This window comes from Fundulus heteroclitus, chromosome 14 (genome assembly GCF_011125445.2).
Source record: "Fundulus heteroclitus isolate FHET01 chromosome 14, MU-UCD_Fhet_4.1, whole genome shotgun sequence".
Lineage (NCBI taxonomy): Eukaryota > Metazoa > Chordata > Actinopteri > Cyprinodontiformes > Fundulidae > Fundulus > Fundulus heteroclitus.
Window position 1 is genome coordinate 33,698,209 of NC_046374.1, and position 23,417 is coordinate 33,721,625.

At 41.9% G+C, this 23,417-nt stretch overlaps 1 protein-coding gene across 2 annotated transcripts in view; it reads right to left on the reverse strand.

The window, feature by feature from the left end:
* The window catches only part of LOC105921059 (serine/threonine-protein kinase DCLK2), a 31,434-nt gene extending 8,479 nt beyond the window's left edge, over positions 1–22,955 (reverse strand). The window contains exons 1-10 of one of the 2 annotated variants that reach the window (XM_036146854.1): positions 22,635–22,955; positions 21,098–22,182; positions 13,154–13,542; positions 4,690–4,816; positions 3,586–3,711; positions 3,112–3,200; positions 2,307–2,376; positions 1,809–1,914; positions 1,449–1,506; positions 1,092–1,211 (exon numbers count right to left, since the gene is read on the reverse strand). In XM_036146854.1, the coding sequence (XP_036002747.1) occupies positions 1,092–1,211; positions 1,449–1,506; positions 1,809–1,914; positions 2,307–2,376; positions 3,112–3,200; positions 3,586–3,711; positions 4,690–4,816; positions 13,154–13,542; positions 21,098–21,527 (1,515 nt within the window). In that variant the 5' untranslated portion in view covers positions 21,528–22,182; positions 22,635–22,955. Of the gene's footprint in view, positions 1–1,091; positions 1,212–1,448; positions 1,507–1,808; positions 1,915–2,306; positions 2,380–3,111; positions 3,201–3,585; positions 3,712–4,689; positions 4,817–13,153; positions 13,543–21,097; positions 22,183–22,634 lie in introns of both variants that reach the window. The other variant, XM_036146853.1, reaches the window with a different exon arrangement.
* Positions 22,956–23,417: the final 462 nt, after the last annotated feature.

Below are 23,417 nucleotides of genomic sequence, written 5' to 3' on the forward strand. Positions count from 1 at the left end.
TGCGTTAATGCGCGATAAAATAAATATCGCCGTTAATAGTCTAATGAATTAACGCGAAATTAACGCGTTAACTTGCCCAGCCCTAATATATATATATATACACATATATATATATATATATATATATATATATATATGTGTATATATATATATGTGTGTATATATATATATGTGGTATATATATATATGTATATATATATATATATCTATATATATGTATATCTGTATATATATATATATGTATATATGTATATATGTATATATGTATATATATATATCTATATATTATAGTATCTGTCTCTCTGTCTCTCGTCTCTCGTCTCTGTCTCTGTCATCTGTCTCTATGTGTCTCTCTCATCTCTCTTCTACTCTCTCTCTCTCTCTCTCTGTGTCTCCTCTCTCTCTGTGGCTCTCTCTCTGTGTCTCTCTCTCTCTGTCTCTCTCTCTCTCTTCTCTCTCTGGTCTCTCTGTCTCTCTCTCTCTCCTCTGTCTCTCTGTCTCTGTCTCTCTGTCTCTCTGTCTCTCTCTCTCTCTCTCTGTCTCTCTGTCTCTCTGTCTCTCTCTCTCTCTCTCTCTCTCTCTCTCTCTCTCTCTGTGTCTCTCTGTCTCTCTGTCTCTCTACTCTGTCTCTCTATCTGTCTCTGTCTCTCTGTCTCTCTGTCTCTACTCTGTCTCTGTCTCTCTCTCTGTCTGTCTGTCTGTCTCTCTCTCTCTCTCTCGTTCCTCTCTCTGTCTCTGTCTCTCTGTCTCTCTGTCTATCTGTCTCTCGCTGTCTCTGTCTCTCTCTCTGTCTGTCTGTCTGTCTCTCTCTCGCTCTGTCTCTCGTCTGTCCTCTGTCTCTCTGTCTCGTCTCTCTGTCTCTCTCTCGTCTCTCCTCTCTGTCTCTCTCTCTCTGTCTCTCTGTCTCTCTCTCTTCTGCTCTCTCTCTCTCTCTCTCTTCTCTCTCTCTCTCTCTCTCTCTCTCTCGATATATCTATGTCCATCGTCACCAACATATCCAAATTAATCATGTGATGTGGATTTTCCACATTTAAAGAAAGGCCCTCAGATTTATGTGTTCAGGTTTAATGGGCAGGAAACAATCAATGGACCTTAACGAGCTCCATGACCAGGAACAGCTGACTGGGCGTCTCGTCCACTTCGATTAACTGGATGATGCTGGGATGTCGGACCCTCCTCAGCACCGCCACCTCGTTCTCTATCAAGTGCTCCTGTTCGTGCAAAAACACATTCGGGTTTTCATCAGTTTCATCATATTCAGGTAGATTTTGACTATAAAGTTATTTTATTTAAATAACGTCATTTTTGAAAAAATTCACAGATTCATTACACCCTGTCATGTTGTTGATTATTGCCTACAGCTAATCAGTCTCTTACCAAATTTTAATATTACATAAGGGGCAAAAAAAGTAATTTTTATCACAGTGAAAGCAGGAAATCCCAGCTACCTTCCCACAGCAGCGAGCTTTGTCGATGATCTTCAGAGCGTACTCCTGTCCTGTCGCTCTGCAGACAGAAACAAAGAGAAAAAAACACAGGACCAGTTCAAAGCTTCAGATTATTGCTAAATAACCTGTTAAATAAACCAACAACGTTAGTGCATCCTGTTACGGAAATAAATTGCTAACATAAATTAACCATTTTTGCTTGTTTCCCAATAAGCACATCTCAACTCTAACCAGAATAAGTGTTTTGAAGAGGACAAAGTAAATTCAAACCAATCAGGGCGTCTGATCGTCTTAATTTAAAAACTACAGCCTCTTTGGTAAACTTCATAATGTTTGAAGTGTTCACACAGGGAGGTTTACCTCTCCACACACTCCTTCACCACGGCAAAGTTCCCATCGCCGATCACTTTTCCGACCTTGTACTTCTCGTTGATGGTGGAGGAGGAGACGGATCGGTTTCCGTTCACTGGGAGGAAGAGGAAGAGGACGGTGATTTTCTTTACATCTCATCCCACAAGCTCTATGAATAATTCAAAACACTGACAGTGTCCCTGAGAAAGACAAGCTCAGAACAAACGTCCCCCTGAGAGCAGCTGCTTCAAGGGTCCGCCATCTTTATTTATGCCATCCCTTCTCAAAGATTGTCTGGACCCTCAGAGGTTTAAGCCTGAGCTAATGACAGAGGCAGAAAGCCGTCACATCCAGCTGAACACAGAGCTTTCAGGCCTCCGCAGTTAATCCTTAAGAAGCAGCTCAAAAATCTTTATGTTAAATTTACTTGTGAGGGAAAAGAAAAAAAATCACTGCAACATTTCAGAGCCACTGAATCAGAGGCGTCAGGGCCGCCAAACCACGAACCTTCCTCGGCGTCGTCCGGCTGCTCGGCGTCCCCGTTCACGTCCGTGGAGGAGGCCCGGCGAGGAGAGATCTGCTGGGGAAGGTTGTTAGAGACAAAAGAGACGTGAGGGATTAAAACCAGGCGTTGATCCCGCTTCAGAGGAAGATGTCTGTGTCGCTACGGGAAGAAATCCTTTTACAATCCCTGAAAACGTTAGCTTTTTAATTATTATCAGTATTTTCTATCCACTGAGGCTCCAGCGGTCTTATTAAAGCTTTCATCACTTGTTTTAAATTCCCTTTTGTGTGATCTGGAAATAAATGTGATAAACTATAAATAAAAACAGCACAGAAGGCATTATGTAACAGCCAAAACAAGTATAACCTTTATGGACTTATTTCCCATGTTTCTGATTTCCTGTCCAGAGGTTTAATAATCTGCTTAGAGGGGAAGCTGCAGTAGCTGACTGCTGCCACCAGGGGGCAGAAACTGCTCACCTCTTTCACACTAGGAACAAAGTTTACCTGAAGTATAATGCAGAGTATGGGCTTCCTTATTATTATTTGAGCCTTTTTTCTTTTAAGTTAGGCAGATTTTTCTAAATCCTTCCACCTCAGTGTGACCCTCTGCTGCTAACTTCTTTTGGCTTCTGCTAACTTAACATTTACCTTGTGAGGTCCATAGAACAATGACTGGATGGTAAAAACCTTCATTCAAACTGAGGAATACTAAGGTAAACGACTCTGAAGTCAATGTGATGGTGTTGACCTGTTTTTGATAAGGCTCTAATAAAAACTAATAGATAATCACAAACACGCGTCTGACCTTTAGGTTGCGTCGTGTCCCAGGGCTGGTGGGAGACGGGCTGGATCTGTTCGACTTGGCAGCTGACTGGGATCCTGAGCCCTCATTGGCTGTGGGGAGGAGGAGAGTCTGTTTGTGTCTCAATTTATTCATGCGCATAAACTCACTCTTTAAGTTATACTAAGGGCTTTAAGCTGCCTGAATAAAATGTCTTCTTAAGGCGTTGATTCGCCTTCGGACGGACAGTGGAGCAAATCTCTGCAGTTTTCATCACATGATTTCAGCCACGTCATAAAACCCTAAAACTCGGGTTAATCCAGCGGCCACGTTTACGCTGGAAGAGGATCACATTTAGCTTGTTGTCTGCTAAACATCTACAACAAACAGAACGTCAGGGGCTCTGCAGACCAAAACCCAAACGAGATGCTTACAGGTAACAATCAGATGGATTACCAGAGGAACGTGATTGATTTAACTACTGGCAGGGTTTCACACCTGAACCCGGTGACTTGGTCCTGGACAGGCCTCTGGGAGGAGTCTTAGAGGAGGAGAAGCCGGAGCCGCTGGGAGTCTTGGGGGTTTTCTGAGGAGCAGCTGGTCGAGACGACTTGGTCCTGCACTCTGGGGAGAGAAGAGAAGAACGGAGTGTAAAGTTGGTGTAACTTTCTTTTCTGTCTTGTACTAGTCAAACTTAGCTTTTAAAGCCCAAAGAATGCAGATCTTTGGGCTTGGAACAACTGTTTTAAGTTTAAACGCCATGGTCTCTTGTCTTTCCCATTTTGTAGCACGGCTAAAGGGAAATGGCTCTAACAGGAAGGGACTAATTATTAAGTAAATGTTCTTAGACATGCTGGTCAACTTAAAAAAGGGGGACAACTAAATAAATTCCTGGGTTGCCAATACTGGTGATTTTAAGATTTGTTTCCTTACTGATTAAAATTACTTTAATAAAAAGGTGTGATTTTTGAAATGCCAGAATATTTTAATTTTTTATTAATTTTATACATATATTTTTAATTAATTTATTATTTTTGCTATTTTATATACCGTATATTTTTTTAAATATAATTTATTTTTTTATAAATTTTATTAAAAAAAAGAAATGGCAGAATATACTACTGCATTAAATGAGTACTATACTATGCATGTAAGTGTGTGTGTGATAAAATATAAGCAACTACAGTGTCACAATACCTTTAATTTAATAATTACAGAAGAAACAAGAAACCTTTGGCAGTTTAGCGCTAAATCAGAGAAAAGGAACCTTTAAAGTGTCACTTTCCTGTTCAGCAACACAAGTAAACCGTGTAAACCAGGATCTGGCTTGTTGGAGTATAAAAGAAGATCGGGATCATGCAAATGTAGTGAAGTTCCTATAAAACGTTTTTTTTTTATATATGGCCAGCTATAAAATAGGAAAACATTTTTATGCATTTTAAGCGGCACTTTTGTTTTTCCGTGCAACTTTCCTGTGTTATATTTCCCCTCAGCACAACCTTGAGGCACAAACACATTCTAGATACTCAGACTAACTCAGGACATGCTGGGTTGGAAACGAAGGCGGGAATTCTCCGTCAGGCTTGCGCTGCTGTGCGTTACCGTTGACGAAGGCCGCCGTTTTCCCAGAATGCGTGAGCACAAAGTCGTCCTGGGCGTATCGAAACTTCTCCGGCCCGCACGCCATGAACACGTCGTCGTCTCCGAAGAAGTCCTGCAGGCAGGTGAGCTGCAGGCAAACACACACAGAGAGAGGGGCACCAAGTGAGTGAAGAGGATGGATGGGAATATTTAAACGGTGTCTGCAGCTGGCAGCCCCTCCTCAGAAACAAACACGCCATGCCGTCTAAGAACCGTCCTGAGGATTAAACGCAGCGGATAGAAAACGTTTGTCCCAGATTTATGCAGAGACGGAGCGAACGGGGACGGAGAGAGGAGCTGGGAGAGACGGGGAGGTGAAGGAAAGAGGGATTAGCAAAGGTATGAAAGAAGGGATTAAACAGGATGCAGTAAAGCTGCAGCAAAGTTCACACAGTGCCTTAAAAAAGTATTCAACCCCCTTTAAACCCCCTCCCTCTGTATGTCACTTTAGACCCACAAAATGTATTTTATTAGGACTTTTATTGTAGCAGACAGAAAGTGGTGCATCTCTGTGAAGGACCAGAAAAAAAGTATTTAAAACTTTTATGACATACAAACAAAAAAGTGTGGTGTGCATTTGTATTCATACCCCTTAAATCTACCACCCAAAAATAAAATCTGGTACCAGAAGCCACAGAGAAGCAGGGAAGTAGCACAATTGTGGACGGGGGAGCAGAACGGATCTTTTCTGGCTGCCTGCTGAATATTAGATGTGAAACATGGTGGTGGCAGCGTCATGCTGTGGGGATCCTTCTCCTCAGCAGCGACAGCGGAGCTGGCCAGAGCTGAATTAATAATGGATGGAGCTAAATGCAGGGTAATCTTGAGACAGAACCTGTTAGCGGCTACAAAAGACTGGAGATTGGGGTGGAGGTTCAACTCCCGGCAGAGCAACAACCTGAAGCATGCAGCTAGAGCTGCAGTGGACTGGTTCACTGCATGTTAATTTTTAAAATGGCCCAGTCAAAGCCCAGATCTAAATCCAGTTGAAAATCTGCACCAAGACTCAAATGTTGATATTTTCAAATGCGCTCCACCCAAAATCACCAGGATTAATTTGTTTTGTAAAAAAAAACAATAAAAGTTTGTATGTAAATATGTTTTTTATCCATTTATCCACTGTCTATATACCTGCTTATACATTCAGGGTCACAGAAGGCAGGCGCCTATCTGCAGCGGTCATTGGGCAAGACAAAGACACACAGGACAAACACACTCAACCCTAAGGACAATTAGGAGAGATCGATTAACCTAACAGTCATGTTTTTGAATTAATTTTAAGTGATTAAAATGAATAAAAATGTGGAAAAGTAAAAAAAATAACTTTTTGTAAAACAGTGGTAACAGGTTTTTCCTGAATATGAAGTTAGAGAATCATTAAAGCCCAGCATTTTGTTCAGTTAAGTTGTTTATTACTAAACCGGCAGAGAAATTGGTCATTTAAAGATTTTCTGAAAAACAAAGCCTTACATTTTTTTTTTTACTTTATGCAATCATTTTCTTCAGATCACAACAAAAAGAGGACACAATTTCTGTCAATAAACTGTTCCTCTTCTGCTAAAGCCAAAGACGGTTAAAATAATGCCAAACTATAGCTCAATTTCTGAAATCCCCAGCTCAGGTTGAACCAAATTTGGGTTAAAATGTCTAAAAATACGAAACAAAAAAATATTTTTCTAATTAAAAAGGGTGACTCATCAACGGTTACGTTAACCAAGTGCAACTGTTATTTAAGCTATATGTTATTAAGATATCGCATCAATAATAAACGACTGAACAAGTGGTTTGGTGCTGAATTGTCTGTTAAGTGCTCAGGTGTCAGGAGAGAGAAAAGTTCATATTGAGCGCCCCCAGAGGAATATAGGATTACATTTGTTTCCATTGTATAGTACGCTCCACCTGGAGACGTCCATTATAACAGGGTTCTGCTGGTTCACAGCTGGGGCTTAAAGAGCCCGTTTGATTCACCTTTAATTCAATTAAAACGTGAAACCGCTCAGGAGACGTACAACCTGCGTATTACACATTTTCATTTTAAAAACATGTGAGGAGGGTTCTTCTGGACCAGTGGTCTGCAACCTGTGGCTCTGGAGCCGCAAGAGCCTCTTTGGACCTTCCGCAGTGGCTCTTAATAAATTTGGATACAAATTACATTTTTATTAAGGTATTCAAATGTAATAATGATAATAAATGCAGGTTTTAGCTGTTTCTTTCTTGGAATAATTGCTTTTAAATTTCACAACAGAATGACCGGGCTCCATGTAACATTTAATTTTAAATCAATATTTTTTCATTATATTGGAAACTATGATTGTTTTTTTTTACATCATTATCCACAAATGTCAAAACATCCCATCCATCCTCTTTTTTTAAACCTCAAAATAGACATAAAAGGGCGTTTATTTAACGATGACAACATTTCCTACAGCAGATCTTTATCAAAAATTAGAACTTGTCTTTTTTCAAAAGGCCAGGCAACATTTGCGGCTCTGAACAAGTTTAATTCTAGTGGACTGTAGCCAAAATGCCTCTTTAGACTGTAAAGGTTGCAGACCCCTGGTCTGGGCTAACGGGCGAACGCTGTTCTGTTGCCACGGAAACAGGAACACCCGAGCATTCCGGAACTGGAGCGTTCCGCAGCGTCAGCCCTCAGCCAATGGGCTGTGACCTGAGGACCCGTTACCAAGCGACCGTGCTGCAGGGCGGGAGATTCCCTCTAAACAAACTGAAGGACACACACACACACACACAAACACACAAACATGCACACACACACAAACATGCACACTTTGGCCTTGTTGCATTCATGCTGCATGCCGTCTGAAACCAAAAGAATAAGAAGCCTTCAACAGCTTTAAGTTCCTTCAAAATAAAAGCCCCCATTAAATGAGAGAAAATAGTTTGTTGCTCCTCAGACATCCAAGATGAATACAGGTGTTGATTTTTTGTTTTAACTAAATAATCCAAAAATTAATTAATTTAGCTTAAACCACATTTTAACGACTTGCTGAAACACTGAAAGTTACAAAACGTCCCGCCTGACAGCAGGTGAATGCATACTTATTCATTCTAGGAGTTGCTTTGAAATATTAACATTCAAATTCAGTACAAGTTTACAATAAAGACACATCATGAGATTCTGTACAGAGAGCGAAGATTTAAAATTTAAAATGAATTCAATCTCTTGCAATCCCAGTTAACTCAAAGCATCTATATCAGAATATTAACACATTTAGATGTTTGCCCCTACAATCAGTTAAACATGTTTAAATTCAGTTTAAACTGAATTTAAACTCAGTTTACAAAGTTAATTCTATCCACTCTTCCAGACAGAGTTCGGTAGAAGGTTTCCTCTCTAAGGAAACCCAGCAGGTTGCATTGAGTCTGTGACAACCAGCATTCACTCGTCCTGAAAAGGCGTGTGGCCACGGTGGACAGCCGTCTGCAGGGTCAGGCCTATCATCAGCCTCCTTAGCTTTGCATGCACTAAGTGGTTTACTCGTCTCACCGCCTGAGTTTCAGCTGACCACCCCTGCTTTGCTTTAGCATTTCCATTTCAGAGCACATGAAGCTTTTCATCCATGCAAAACTGCCGGCAACACAAAAAACCTTCCAATTACTTTATTGTGCTTTGCTAATTTTGTGCAGCATAGATATGCATAAAATCCTCAGAGCTTTAATAGCAACAGTTTTGTTTGAGCAGAAGTGATTTTATACCAAAGACAAAACCACTGCCACACTATGGTTGTGGGTGCTTTTATTTTGAAGGCGGTACATTTTGCTTGTTTTACCCTTTTGGGTGGATGTCGCATCTACATTTAAATCTTTGAGTGACTCAGTTAAAGTTTTTTTTTTTTTTTGCGCTCACAGCAAACGTCCTTCAGTCATACTGGCGCCCGGACGGCCTCTCCGCCGCCTCCGCTTCAGATCTTCCCTCTGATCGTCACGGCCAACGTTGCTTATCTGCAACTTCGATAAAAGCTGGCGTGTCTGTTAAAAATAGCCCTGCCAGTCCGTGTGCGTGATAAGTTCAAACCTTTACACCAATAGGAGCTCTTACAGCGCTGCAGAGGGGATCAGAGCATATTCAGAGCTGAACGTTAACAGCTGAACTTCAGCTGACTGCTGCAGTTCTGCACCTCTAAGCTCCACAATCCACAGCGTCAAACTTTAAATTGGACCCGCAGAGTTCTGTCGGCTCTTCTCAGGAGTAATAATGTAATGTCCTCTAATTTGATCTCTGCAGTCTGATTTATTCATCTCTGCTCACGTCGTTCGATTCTTCTTCACTTAATGGAAATCGCTCGCTTTAAGCATAAAACACATCAGAGCTGCGGTGAAATCACCACCACTGGGCCGGGATCATTCATCTGGAGGACAGCACTTATATGAAGCACCACTTAATTGGGAATCTAATCGCCTAATTACGGAAAGTAAGACAATGATGAAATACGTTTCCCAGAATGCATTTTTCTTGGGCAAAACGCAGCAATAATAACGGAAGAAATAAGCACGCACAATAAAACTGACTGAGTTTCATTCTAATATATTCTAACCCATTGCTGCTCGGTTCCTCGGCCGTTTGCTGCACTAGGTGAGACGCTTTGCTCCCTCATAGTTTTGGGCTGGAGAGAATGACTTCCCAGAATGCACTGCGAGAAATACCGATCTGTTCACTAGGGTGTGGGTGTTCGTAGTGGCCTGCACTACGAAGCAACTAATCTGGTTTTTCAGCTGGGTAAGCCAGCCAACCCTGACCTGGAGGAGCAATTCCTGCTTTATTAGCTCCAGGCTCCACTACTGTAACGCCCTCTATGTCGGCGTCGCCCAGTCGGGCTTAAATCGCCTTCAGCTAGTCCAGAAAGCAGACGCCCGTCTTTTAATTGAACTGATTTTAAACTTTTATTGTTCGTAACGGCCTCACGCCTCCTTATCATCTGAACTTTTAAGGGTTTGTGTGCGCAGCAGGTCGTTGAGGTCATCCAGTCAGCTTTTTTTTTTTTTTTTAGATCTGCCAAGCAACGAGAATAAAGACTGGGGTGACCGGGCCTTTTCAGTGGCTGCACTCACGCTGTGGACCCAGCTTCCTTTGGATCCTTGTGCCATCACCAAACCGGATCGTTTTAAAAGCAAATTAAAGATGCGTTTGTTCAGAAAGGCTTTCAACCCTTTATCGCCATTTGTATCATATTTGCTACATAAGTTCCTGTGTTTCCTTTTCACATGCCTGCTGTAAAAAGTGTAAGGTACATCTTTGTCTGGACTATCGCCATGTGACATGGCTGTAAAAAGTTGTTTGTAAAAAAAAAAAAAAAAAAAAAAGAGAGAAAAACTGCCTGCTGTATCAAAAGTGTTTAAAAAAATAGCAAAAACTAAATGATATGGCAAAATATTTTGTGCAATTTTGCTTCAAGGCACAATAAACATAAACGTTCTAAAGAAATTAGAATTTTCTGACTTATTTTTTGATGGGTGAGGCTTTAAAGGCTTTTAATGTTCTTTAACGTGTTAGTTTTTATCTGAATTATTTCCATTTTCTGTGATCTGTTTGAGTGTTTTCATAATTTTATTGTTATGCCCTTTGGTCTCAATATTTGGACATTTCAACGCGGCTTATAGATGAATCGATTAAATGAAAATTAAACTAATCAGTAACCAACATTGGAAACATTTAGTGGATGTGAAAATGAACATACCAGACAGAATATGAAGGAACATGTGGTCGGTACAGCTGCACAGCGACTTCTAGGATGTTAGGATTCCTGATGAACAGGAGGCAAAACCTTCATAAAAAGCCGTAATAATTTAGAAATCTTGAAACCTGACCTACTCCAGTTATGATCAGCTGCAGTGATTCACCGCGTGTTGCAGTATTCACACCAGCTGAACTCTTTTTTTTTTTTACATCAGGCTGTGACTAAATAGGCATTAATTGATGGGTTCTATTGGAAAAGTTTGTGACAGGCAAACACAAACTACTACATAATTGTGAAGTGGATGAAAAACAATTCATGGTTTACAAAGGTTTAACAAAGATCTGAAAAGTGTGGCCTGCATGTATACTCAGCCGCCCAGAGTCACCAAACCATAGTGTCTGAGACTTTCTCAGGACGGTTGTCCAGCAAAGGTCCCAAACTCTGGCCTGCGGGCCAAATGTTGCCCACTGGGTAAATATTTTGTCCCCTCTTTTGTTGACGTGGACTAGCGAGCACAGGTAGAGGACAGCAGGTATCGACCAGGACTGGACCAGAGCGCCCCAGGATGTAGAAAACTGAGATGTTTTTTTCAGGTACGTTTTCTTGGTTCTCCACGACAAAGACTTGAATTGTTGGACTTCCAATAAAGAACATTATTATCATTATTGTTAACGTGTCAAAACAAAGGTTACCAATGAAATGTAACTCAGAAGCCTACAAACAGAGAAAGATACATGACTTTTTTTATTGTGTCTCTTATTGTCATCATGAAAAGGTTTGCCTTTTTAATTTAGGAAGAGAAAGGAAAAATTCCTTAATTTTCTGCATTTTTCTATAAATATCCAGGCTGGGATGTGACGTAGTCCATGTTTTTAATGTTGGCTCTCTGTGTATTTGACAGCCCTGGTCTAGAGCCTTGTCCTAAAGTTGCTCCCAGAGCAGTGAGGCTGTAGTGGCGTTATACAATGCATGAGACCAACACAGCCAGCAATGCTTTAAATTCCCAAAAAACCAAGTCACACTGTTGTTTTCAGACTCGTAATGATGACTAAGCTGCCACTGCTGCCCCAACCCAATGAAACGCATTACTGAAACCTCAACATGCAGGTCCTATTGCACCATGCAAAATGGTAATCCCTTGATTTATTGATTTACTTATTTTAAATTGTACCTGTTTTTTGTTCAGTGTGATCTGACCCTTAGATTTACACAACACAAGAAAAAATAGTTGGTAATCCTGTTCAGAAACACTTTTTCTTATACTGGGTGAAATGGTCCTCCATCCTGAAAGTAGTTAATATATTATGTATTCAGAAAAAGGAGGTTAAAACTTTGTTCTCTGCAGGAGCTGCAGGCGTGTAAAAACTCTGACCAATCTCTGCCATTCAGCCCGAACGGCAGAGATTGGTCAGCGGATTGGTCCCGCTCTGGGGTAATCACGTTATCTATTGGTTGTCCCACATATAATCATTCTGACGCGCTCACATAATGCCAGTGTGCGTGCTCGTTCATTGTCAGTTTCCGCTTGCTAGCTGTGAACTTCTAGTGTTTAGGTATCCGGTTAGCTTAGCGGTTAGCTTAGCAGTTAGCCATTCATTGTAGCGACGCTGCTCTCACCGTGGACTTTGAACGTGGCTGAGAGTCACAAGAAACGAAACACATTCATGCTGGTGAAAATTCTCAGTCATCCAGGTCATGGTCATTCCAAAAAAAAAAAAAGTAAAAAAGTAAAAAACAAAGCAACTGGACTTGTTTTCCGTAGTTGAAGACGTTTCAATCTGCTGGCTTAATGGCTTTAACGACCGCCCATTACTAAGGGGTGCACCTGTTTCTGTTGAATTTGCATGTTATCTAAGCCATTACAAGGCCTTTGTTAGGCAATGGTATAAAGCTTGGTACTCATCATTACTCCAGACTTTTTGAATTGAGAAAGCTTCCTGGAGAGGAAGCGAAACGTCTTCAACTACGAAAAACAAGTTCAGTTGCTTTGTTTTTTACTTTTTTTTTTTTTTTTGGAAGAAACACATTCATGTTTATGAGAAAAAGAGGAAGGCCTCAGTAGAAAGAACAAAGACCGGAGTGGATTTAGGAGATTTTTTCACACAATCCCCCTGAGGAGCGGAAGAGCGGGTAAAACAGGCTTGTTCATGCGTAGTTACTCAAAAAGGAACTTGGGGAAACTTCAGGAAAAATCAACAACTCAACGTTTAAACACAAATCCAGCACATATATCCATGCTGGTGAGCGAGACCATCATGCATTCCTATGAGACCCCTTGGATAACTTTCTTTTTTCTAACCTTCTACATCACCAAAGGGAAATAAATAATCACTATAATCTGCTATTCTTTTAATGTACCCCTAAATCTCCAGTCAATCAGCTGCTCTTGCATGATTACACATCACTGTTGAGTTAAACCTGCATCCAATTCAGGCAGACATGCCGGTCTTTATTGATTTCATTTAAAAAGATCGACGCTCCTGACCCACAGAAATCAATGAGAGGGAAGATAATATCGACCTGAAGCTGTGAGCTAGTTTAACCCGAAGACAGTTTTATCTGGTCTCAGGGTCTGGGTCTGTCAATGAATGTCTCCCATTAGATGTTACTCGTCTGAAAAGACCATTTATGGGAACTTATGGGTTGAATGCATTTCATTGTCATAAATTTCTGATGTGAAGATATTTTCCAGTTGTTGTTAAAAAAAGGAAAAACAAGCATCATCCCACCTGCTTTCCATCCAGCGTGTAGAGCCTCTTCACCGCTCCAGAGTCCAGTTTGATGGCCTCCGTGATGTCAGCCAGCACTTGTTCGAAGGAATGCGCCGTCTTCTTGTTGAGCAGGATCCTCACGGCCTTGCGAGGCTTCACGCCGCTCCGGATCACCGTCACCAGCTTGGGTTTGATGAACTCTTTGCTCTCCCTGCCCTCCCTGCTCTCGGGCCGTTCCTTTGAGACGGCAGCGGTGCTCGTCGACACCCCGGCGGAGGCGGTCGCGGTCCGACCGGTGGCGGACGCGCCGGTCCCGGAGCTGGCGCCGGGCTTCCAGCTCGGCACGGAGATCTTCGTGTAGTCGACCTTCCGGTAAGGCTCGTTTGAGGCACAAACGTAGCACTCGCCTGAAGAGGAAGAGAGAACGGAGGCCAAAGTGTTTGGAGATGAAGCATTTAGGGCAACATAGAGACAACAAAATGAGCAGGTTCACTCTTCACGGGGGGGATATATCTCAGGATTTATGAGGGCAACAGTCAGACTGAATGCTGAAATACAAGCCGAGTAGAGCCGGTAAGACAAAGTGAAAGTGACAGCAGATGTCAGCGTCACTCTGCTGCTCTCTGAACATCCCATCAGTCATCAAGTCACGTTCAACATCCGAGCGGAAAGAAAGAAACCAACAAGGCCCCGTTGTTTCATGCCTTAGCGAGGAGTTTATTAATCCAACTGGGGGATTATAACGACATGCACAGCCCGGTTTTACCGTGTAGTTTCCCCATCAGCTCTTATTTTTATCGTCCGTAGATGTCATGTTAGCCCGCCCAGAAAAGACATGTTGCCTCTGCTTGCAGAGTCACACGGTTTAAATGGCTATTGTTTTAGGATTTAACGACCGAAGCTGTGCATCATGGCAGAATAATAGCAGGGTTCATATAACAGCTCAAGGGCAGTGATTATAGGAGGCAAACTAGCTACAACGTTAACCACAGCTACGCGTGCATCAAGGCCCTTCATAGGCACAGATATTAAAGCGCTGAGTTATAAGTTATAACGATGCAAATTATCAATGAAATGAGTCGCTATTAGAAGGAAGCCAAAGTACCTTTTCTCTAGGTAACCAGTAAACGGTATGTGGGCCAAACTTCCGAAACAGATTCAAGAAAATCAACAATTGTATCTGAAGGAGGATTAAAATAATGTTTAAAATAAGGTAAACTTGTTCATGCAGGTTAAAAAAATTGTACAACTTAGATTCTGGTCTCTCAGTTTACATTAAAGCCTGGAAATACCGTATCTTTGACCCAAAATCACAGAACATTCACTGTTGAATTTGAAGTTGTCTTTTGTTGCCTTGCAAACTAGATCTGGTGAACTTTCTGCAGTTTTAAGTTGTTTAAAACTTGGGTAAAGGAGTTAGACCCAAAGTAACCAAAAGGAATATACTAATTATTTCCTGTTTTGTGTAAACTGTCCTCACTAATCATATCTGTTTATCCTTTAAGCATAGATATAACAAAAAAAATAAACCAGACTATTAGACTGGTGTCACCAATGATCCGGATAGAAGTAGAAGTAGATGGCTGCCTTTATTAATACAAATAAGATCTGTCATGGTTGAGTTTTGGTTTGGCTTTGTTTTTCTGTTATTTTCATTTTTTCATCTCTTTTGGGTTAGGTTTGACTTTATTTATTGTTTTCAGTCATCAGTTGTTTTCTGTAATTTTTCACTTCACCTCCTCAGCAGTCAGTCACACCTGTTATCACTTACCAGTCAATTAGCCAGATCCTTGTTCCACCTGTGAAGTGCTCTATTTAAACCTCCCTCTGCCTTCAGTTCAGCACTGGGCCGTCATCATTCCACACCTCTCCATGCCAGTCCCCGTTTTGCCTTGGAAGCTTTGTTTTGCTCCTGTTGTTAAGGTTAGTCCTGTCAGTCACTCTAAAGACTGTTTGTTCACTGTTTGTTCCTGGAGAGGTTCTGCTCTGTGTCCTGGTGTCTCCAGAGAACTGCTAACTGGACTAGCCATCCTGGAAAGGCTCTGCTCTGTGCCCTGGTGTCTCTCAAGTTCTGCTAACCTGACTAGCCGCACTGGAGAAGCTCAGCTCTGTGCCCTGGTGTCTCTCAAGTTCTGCTAACCTGACTAGCCGCCCTGGTGAAGCTCTGCTCTGTGCCCTGGTGCCTCTCAAGTTCTGCTAACCTGACTAGCCGCCCTGGTGAAGCTCAGCTCTGTGCCCTGGTGTCTCTAATGAACGGCTGACCTGAGTGCTATGAGGCCTGCTAGCCGAGCAGCACCTTGCAAGTGTGGACTCTCTGTCTCCGGGCCGTCAGCTCCTGCCATCACATTCATCCCTGACCTTCTGCAGTCCTGAACCTCCGGTCTTCATCATTCACCACCCAGCATACTTCCTTCAATAAAGACTCAAACTTTAGTCCCGTGTGTGCGTCCTGAGTTCATCAGTAAACAAAACCCTGACAAGATCGTCTTATTACTTTACGTCAGAATGGGTATCACAAAAACCGGTCTGTTATGTCTCCACTGAAATAAATCAACTAGACCAGGAGGCTGCATCCTACTGCTCCAGGGCCATGTGTGCCTCCTAAGGCCCTAAGCTTTGGCTCTCAATAACTCCGGCCAAAACTGAGTAACACAGGTTTTTAACGTCAATCCTGATGAAAACAGGCTAGTTTTAGAGGTTTTTCAGCTTTTCAATGCAAAATCTGCATAGAAAGGACAAAAAGGAGGACAATACACAATTTTCTTGTCACCATGTTGTAAGCTATGTACTTTTTCCCCCTTTATTTTCAAGTTACATTCATGAATTATCTTTTTTTTAAACATTTTAGGTAGTAGAAAGTAGAAATAATATTGCAGTTAAATGATTTGGCCAGGAATTAACATTTGTTACAGTAGGCATTAAGGTTAAAACTTCTTTCAGTTGGTTGGTTCTGCAGCTCTAAACAGATTTTATTGAGCAGGACCGAGGGCAGAGAGAAATGGCTCTTTGGAGAATAAAGGCTTTTGAACCCTCAACCAAACTAGTTACCATCTTTCCATTCTTGTAAATAAATAGTCTGCAGTGTTTTTTTCATGCATAATTACAGATACATGCTTTTGTGCATACAGTTGCAGCCCTTAATTCCTTGATTATGCCAGTTTTAATGCCTGTACAGTGTTTTTTATTATGTTGTAAATGTGCTCTTTGCTGCTGAATGTTCCTACTGTGAGAAAATAAAGGTGTTTCTATTCTATTCTACTCTATTCTGGAGGACGTTTAATAGGACAACAGGGGATATTAGGCATCTATAGCTTTAAGTGTGTAGACAGTAACAGACCAGCCATCCATCTATAGCCACAGGATGGCTGGAGCCTGTCTCCAGCACTCATTGGGCGAGAGGCCAATTAACCTAATGGTCAAGTTTTTGGACAGTGGAGGAAGCCGAAGTACCCGGAGATAAAACACACATGTATAGGGTGAACATAGAAAAAAAGTAGAATGATGAAAAAATAAGTGATAAAATCAAAACCAAAAGCTTAGGACAGATTTTTATCGCAGCAAACTAATTCTCCTCCAGATTATCTCGCTATCTCCCTCTCTGAATTCCCTCGCTGACATATTTTTTCTCTCTCTCTCTCTCTCTCTCTCTCTCTCTCTCTCTCTCTCTCTCTCTCTCTCTCTCTCTCTCTCTCTCTCTCTCTAGGCATTAGGCGGTGACCTTGTCTCTCCACGTGCCGACTTTCACTCAGCGATTCAGACGAGCTTGACAGGCCTGCTCAGGGTTATTATAGAGACACCTCAGTGACTAAACACAAAAACACTCGCCGTGTTAATTCAGCCTGAACAACAGACATCAGCTCAGTTGGGTCTTTGTTTAAAAAAAACAGATTGAATGGGAATCTAAGCATTTAAATGTGTTGCTACGTTCCCTCTTCTTTCTGTGCCCCCATCTTTCAGGAAAAAATGGCGATATTTCTACTTTTCTGTCTTAGCGATATTTCTACTTTTCTGTCTTAGCGATATTTCTACTTTTCTGTCTTAGCGATATTTCTACTTTTCTGTCTTAGATCGCCGCGATTAACTACAGCTCCTGGTGTTAATGCAGCTCATCGTTCCCCTCATCCATAAATAACAGAGAGTTGGACAGAAATGCTGCGTTTTACAACTCTCTGCTACATTAAAGTCCACAGATTGTTTACGTGAAAACAGGCTGAGGTGAAAAGCAGCCAACCATTCAGCCAAGTTCATTCATGTTTTTTTGTTTTTTTTAGAGGTTGTAAATGACATGTTTCCGTCTTTGGACACTCAGATGAAATCCGCCACGGTCCATCCTGCGTGTTAAGTGCCATAGAGTGACGCATCTGTCTTTTAGAGCATCTCCGGCTGAACGGCTTCCTGCCACTAATGTTCATTAGTGGACTTTACAACCAGTCCAACGTCAATATTGATGATAAACTGCTGAAACTCCGCTGCTGCTCAGTTTCTCTCTCTCTCTGAGCCACTTTGGGCATGAGGAGACGAGCAAACATCAGAGGCACTGGTAAATTACCCAGAAATATCATTTAATGCCTCTAAATCTGCACGTGGAAGCCATTTATCATATTTACAGATTAGCCATGCGGTTTATAGTTTAAAAAGATCCGGTTTGTTTAAAAAAAATTCAAATGTATGGTTTTAAATGGGGATATTTGAATATTTAAAGCTAAACCCAGCTGGTGGTCAGGAGGACCATCAGTATTGTGAGAAGAGCTCACCTCCCTTGAGAGTTCCTGTATTGATTAGGAAGTACTTCTTCCACTCTTGATGTACACAGAAATAAATAATGCAAGCGTGTGTTTGCACAACAAATACCGGGGAATGACAGCTCAAAGCGTTCCAGATGGACAGGTCGGTGGTTATCAATCAAGAGACAATATGGGCGGTTAAACTGGCCATAACAGATTTGGCAATAAGTAAAAACATGTTTGACATGTTTCATGATACCTACAGATGGAAATATGTTCAGACTAAATAATAGTCCAAGACCTCAGATTATGATTTAAAGAGATTTTAACTGAGATGCACCGACCACCTGTTTCTGAGCCAAAAAAAAATATTTTTAAGATTTTTTTTCAAGGTCTGACTTCTTAATTTTGACTTCAGCAGATTTAGATTCTCTAATCAGTTTTCTTTGGATTCCTTTAGATTCCTGAAAGTTTCTGGCAAAAAGTATTGATTATATAAACTCTAAAACAAATAATAAAATTAGATTATCTCACTGCTGAAACTCTTTCCTTCCATGTGGAGGCAAATCCACTTTAAGCATTTTACCCACACCTAAATAACTTATCCATTAATTGTTACATAGCCAAAAATTACAGTCCTCTGCGATTTGGATATTTTGTTTTTTTTAAATTGCGATTATATTGTAAATGTGATTAATTGTCCAGCCATGATAAAATGCTCAAAATATAATCTCTATATTTTGTCTTGCATGCTACTCCTCTCTCACACAGTGACATGTCATCTGTTTTACATAAAATAATGCTTAATTAATTATTAATTAAAGCTGTTTGAGAGAAAAATGAATCACCAGCTCAAAGCTTTTCTATAATCAGAGACTGAAAGTCTGCATCTTTACTGTTCTCCTGTTTTATAAGCCCTCCTAAAATACACCAATAGAAAATCCCCCCTACAGCCTTTAAAAATCACTTGTCAAAGACTTGTCCTGTATTTCTGGTTTGTTACTACAAATGCTGTTCTTACATTATGAAGTTGATATCGGGTGTTATTAATGGACAGTAAATGGGAAGACAGCAGATAGCCGTCTTTAAGATGCAACAATACCGACTAAAATCTTAAGGCCTAATTTATGAACGTTAACTTTGCTTTGGTTCCTAATAAATTTGTAAATATATTACAAAGCTTTGTCTTTAAACTGGGGCAAACAAAAAAAACTCTGACTTTGCTTTTTTTTAATCGGCTGAACATCAAAGCTTTCAACAAGAGGCTGTTTAAAAGCAGTAGAAGTTATTTTCTGCCAGACTCTCGTCCTCCTGCTGTCAGCCTGAGTCGTCTGGAAAACTATCCCCAGTTCATAAGAATATGTTGCAGTTTTAGGCACCGCTTTCTTACTGCCTTTCCTATTCATATATTGTTTTTTTTATGTGCACACATCGAACCAATCGATACATGCATGTCCCGAATCAACACGGGACAGATTGCAACAAATACAGGTGCACTGAAACAAAATATATTTTATAAAATAACCCCAGTGGCCACCAGTGGAACTGCACTGCCAAACACTTTCATCAATCCATAACCGGTCTCCAGGTGACGATATTGCTAAAATATGGGGGTTATTATACATCAATACATTTGCAATAACAGTTGTTTAGAAACATTTCTGAGATGCAGGTGGGATTCCTATACTCTGGAAAACGTGAATCTTTCTTTTCTTGTTTAGACTACAAAATAATATTCAAAACAAATGCAAGTATAAGATGCAGTCGTCATCGCAACACAAGAATTCACAGTATCAAAATATCACAAGACTGCTTAGATGCAACAACGAATACGCTTTTATGTTTCAAGTGCAATGCATTCACATTCTGTGTGCTAATTATAGAAGTGGCCTGATAGACGGACTCTCTCTGTCTTTGATGCCCACACCTGATATATAGTGGCTGAGAAGCTACAGCTCACCGTGATGGAGACATTGTGGTGGTGATACATTTTTTTTTTTTTAAAAACAAGGAAACTTTCAGTTAAAAATCACCTGATATTCTCATCAGAATCCCAAGTATTGTGCACCCCTAGCAGAAAATGAAACTTACAAGTTCAGGTTACCATAGCCCAGTGCTTCTCCAACAGTGGGGTGCACCGCCTAGGTGGGCGTGAAGATATTGGGGGAGGGGGAGAGCACAGAAACAGCCTTGCCCTTTTTGTCCAGGAAATACTGCCATTTTAAATCATTCTAAATGTGACAACAGCACCCCCTGCTGTTTGGTCTGTACCTGCGGTCAGTAGTATGACGAATACTTTTAATAAACTCCTTTAAAAGTACAAAATTTAATATAACTGAAGTTTATATTTAATATTAAGGGTTTGATATTATTTTTGCCATATGAGGTTCATAGCTAGTTAAGAGTCGACAGCAGGTGCGAGTCGGGCCAAAAGCCATTTATACCATTGTTAATATTATATAGTTTAAAAAGTTTGGCAATGCTGAAACATTCTAGTTGTTAGAAACCATTGTTGTTATAAATGAACCCATATATATATGCTATATTTTAAAAGGGATTCTGGGTAATCCTTAAACGACAGCTTTAGTGCATTAAAACAGAAAACGTTAAATGTTACATTTTTGTAGGGATGCACGATATATCGGATTTAACATCGGTATCGGCCACTGTTAGTCATTTTTAACATATCGGTTTCGGTCCGATGAGTAAAACTGGGCCGATATTAAGAGTCGATGTTTACTTCCATCTGGATGGCCTTTGTGCCTGTGTTTCAGGTTTTTTTTTTTTTTATGTTTTTGGATCATGTGACATTGACAGTAATGCATCACAGCCAGTATTGTGTTTTTTTTTTTAAATGAAACAGAGATGCAATGTCAGCAGTGTGGGCGTTTTTCACGGTGTCGAAAGAAGACGTACGAAAAGCAGCGTGTAAGTCTAGACTAAAACCCACATTCAAAAATTCAGTTATCATACATATTTTCAGTTGGTATAAAACAAAATGTGATCATCCCAGAAACGTAAATGTCTGTGTACATCGGTAAATATCACTTATCGGACATAACAGCAATATTAATATCGGAAATAGATATGGGCCTAATTTTCCATATCGGTGCATCCCTCTATTTCTGACACATTTTTCTGGGGGTGGGGAGGTTGAAAATGTTAACTTCTTTCTAACATCTGCCTTAGTGCAGATGTTAGAAAGCCTACTTCTCCGCCAAAGAGCTGCTCGTCTTACCTTCCACCAGCTCGTCCATGCTGGTGATCTTCTTGCTGCCATCTATGGTGTAGATCGAACGAACTCCTTGGGGCAGATGAAGGTTGTCTGCCAGTGACCGAGTCAGCTCCATCAGCAGAGCGTCGTACGACCGGAACCTGTCACTAGAGACGGCATACACCAGGCCCTTAAAGTACCGGTCCCCGTTGCGATAGAACCGGACCTTCTTGGCTCGCTTCTCTGAGGTGAGGGCCTGCAGGGTGCGGGTCCTGTAGTAGCTGCAGTTGGCACTGTGGGCGGGACTGGGAACCAGGCTGCTGCCCCTGGAACTGGGTCCAGACCCCCCGCCGCTGGCGGTGGAGTCATCTCTCTTGGGTCGGGTGGAGCGTCCCCGGCGGACCTTGTTGCGTTCGTCGAAATGCTCCAACTCGAGGGTCTTACTCAGAGACATGGCGGATGAGCTTCCAGTAGCACTCAGAGTTCGCCCAATTCAAGATTCATATCCCGGTGGATTGAACGAGCTGATCCTTGGCGAGCGGTCCAAAACCCAGAGGCCAGTTACTCATAAAACATGTGAGGTTCAGACGTTCCTCATGATGATCCCATTCAAGGCAGTCCCCTTAAGTCCTCAAAACGTACCAAGAATGACAAAATCAAGTTGTAGTAAAGAGTCACTAATTCCGGTCCAATGAAACAGCTGTGACAGACGTAGTCCAGGATTATCTTCACCTCAGGGCTCAGTGTAGATCCAGTGGTCTGCTACCAGAGTGGTGCCGTTAGACCTTAAAAAAGGACCTTTCTCCACTGCAACAAGCTGAAGCCGATCTAAAACCGTGACATTTTAGACCCCCTGTAGTCAATGCCTTGCTCGATGGTCTGTCCGTGTCCCCGAGGCCACTTCACTGCAGTCTCAGTGACCCCACCGTAACCCCTGATGTCTGGCTTTACAAAAGAACGAGTCGCTGTAGAGGCCAAGAGCAACCAGCCCGGCTTTAAAACCCGAATCAATAAACCATTATCCCTGTGATCCGGTACGTTTTGGGGCCATTTCGTTGTGTCTCAGGCCACAGTTTAATCCTCCAGAGTCCTCAGCGACCCGTCCATCCCTGAACACAAAACACACACACACACACACAGACACACAAAAGATGACAATCACATGGTTTGTACTGACAAGACGGATCCCCTCCCCATCACCCTCCTGCCTTGCTTCCCTGCTGCAGGAAGGGAGCCGGCTTTTCTCTCTAATCAGTCTCTGAAGGATGCTGAACGACCAGCTTTGCATGGAATTCATTGCGCAGCGTATTTTACATTCTCACTGTGGTTAACATGATTGGTTTATACACCAGACACGTTTTAGGAGGACGTTCTGCACAGCCGGTGGGGCAATCCCTCTAAATGAAGAGTATTTGTAAAAGAATAGACGCTGAGATGATTATAAAACCTACAGTTCATCCTCTCTCTCTCTTTCTCTCTTCATCTCTCTGACTTTACGCATCAATCTCCTTGCTGCTGCTAAGCTCTGCTGTCATTCCCTCTCTCACAGCGAGGTACCTACCAATAATGCCGTCAAACCGGTTTGTTGCTAAGGAGGCTTTCTCCTCTTCCTCCTTCCTCCCCTCCCTCTCCGTCACCGCCGCCGCCGCCGCGTTCCGGGCCGTTCGCCTCGGATCCGGTTCGGGGGGTAAAGCCGCTGCGGCCGAGCCCAGGCGCACCGGGCCTGTGCGTCAACAACCCCGGCGGCTGGTTTCACCTGCGGAGCCGGAGCGGGATGCGCGGAGAGAGGCGGCGGACAGCAGCATGGCCGCTGCGGCAGAGAGGAGACACCGGCTGGATCCACCCCGCCCACCGCGCCGTGCTCTCCGCGGCTGAACGGGGGAGCGAACGTCCCTCCTCCCTCCCTCCCTCTCCTCCATTGTCTACCTCTCTCTACCGTCTCTCGCCTTTCTCTCCATTGTCTGTCCCTCCTCTCGATTACAGATCAGTTTGCTTAACCGCGTAAAATGTGCTTTAAAGACAAATTGTATTTTAAACAACGCAAAAATAAGATAATGTATTTGTTTTTAACACACCTGACTAAATAGGTTTAATGCTGATATACATTTTTCTGTCACATTAAAGATAAAAATAAAAATCACTTATATGTATATGTTTTTGTTATTTTTCTACATAAACCCCCATTCTTATTAAAAAATTATAGATTTTCAACCAGGAGACAAAAGGAGGCAGAACAGGCAGGTTTCAGTGTAAGAGCGCCCCCTGCTGGTCAGCACCGGTCAGAGTCCCAATGAGTGTTTGAACCTGGGTTCAGTTAAATTACCTTAAATTAGAAAGTCAATTA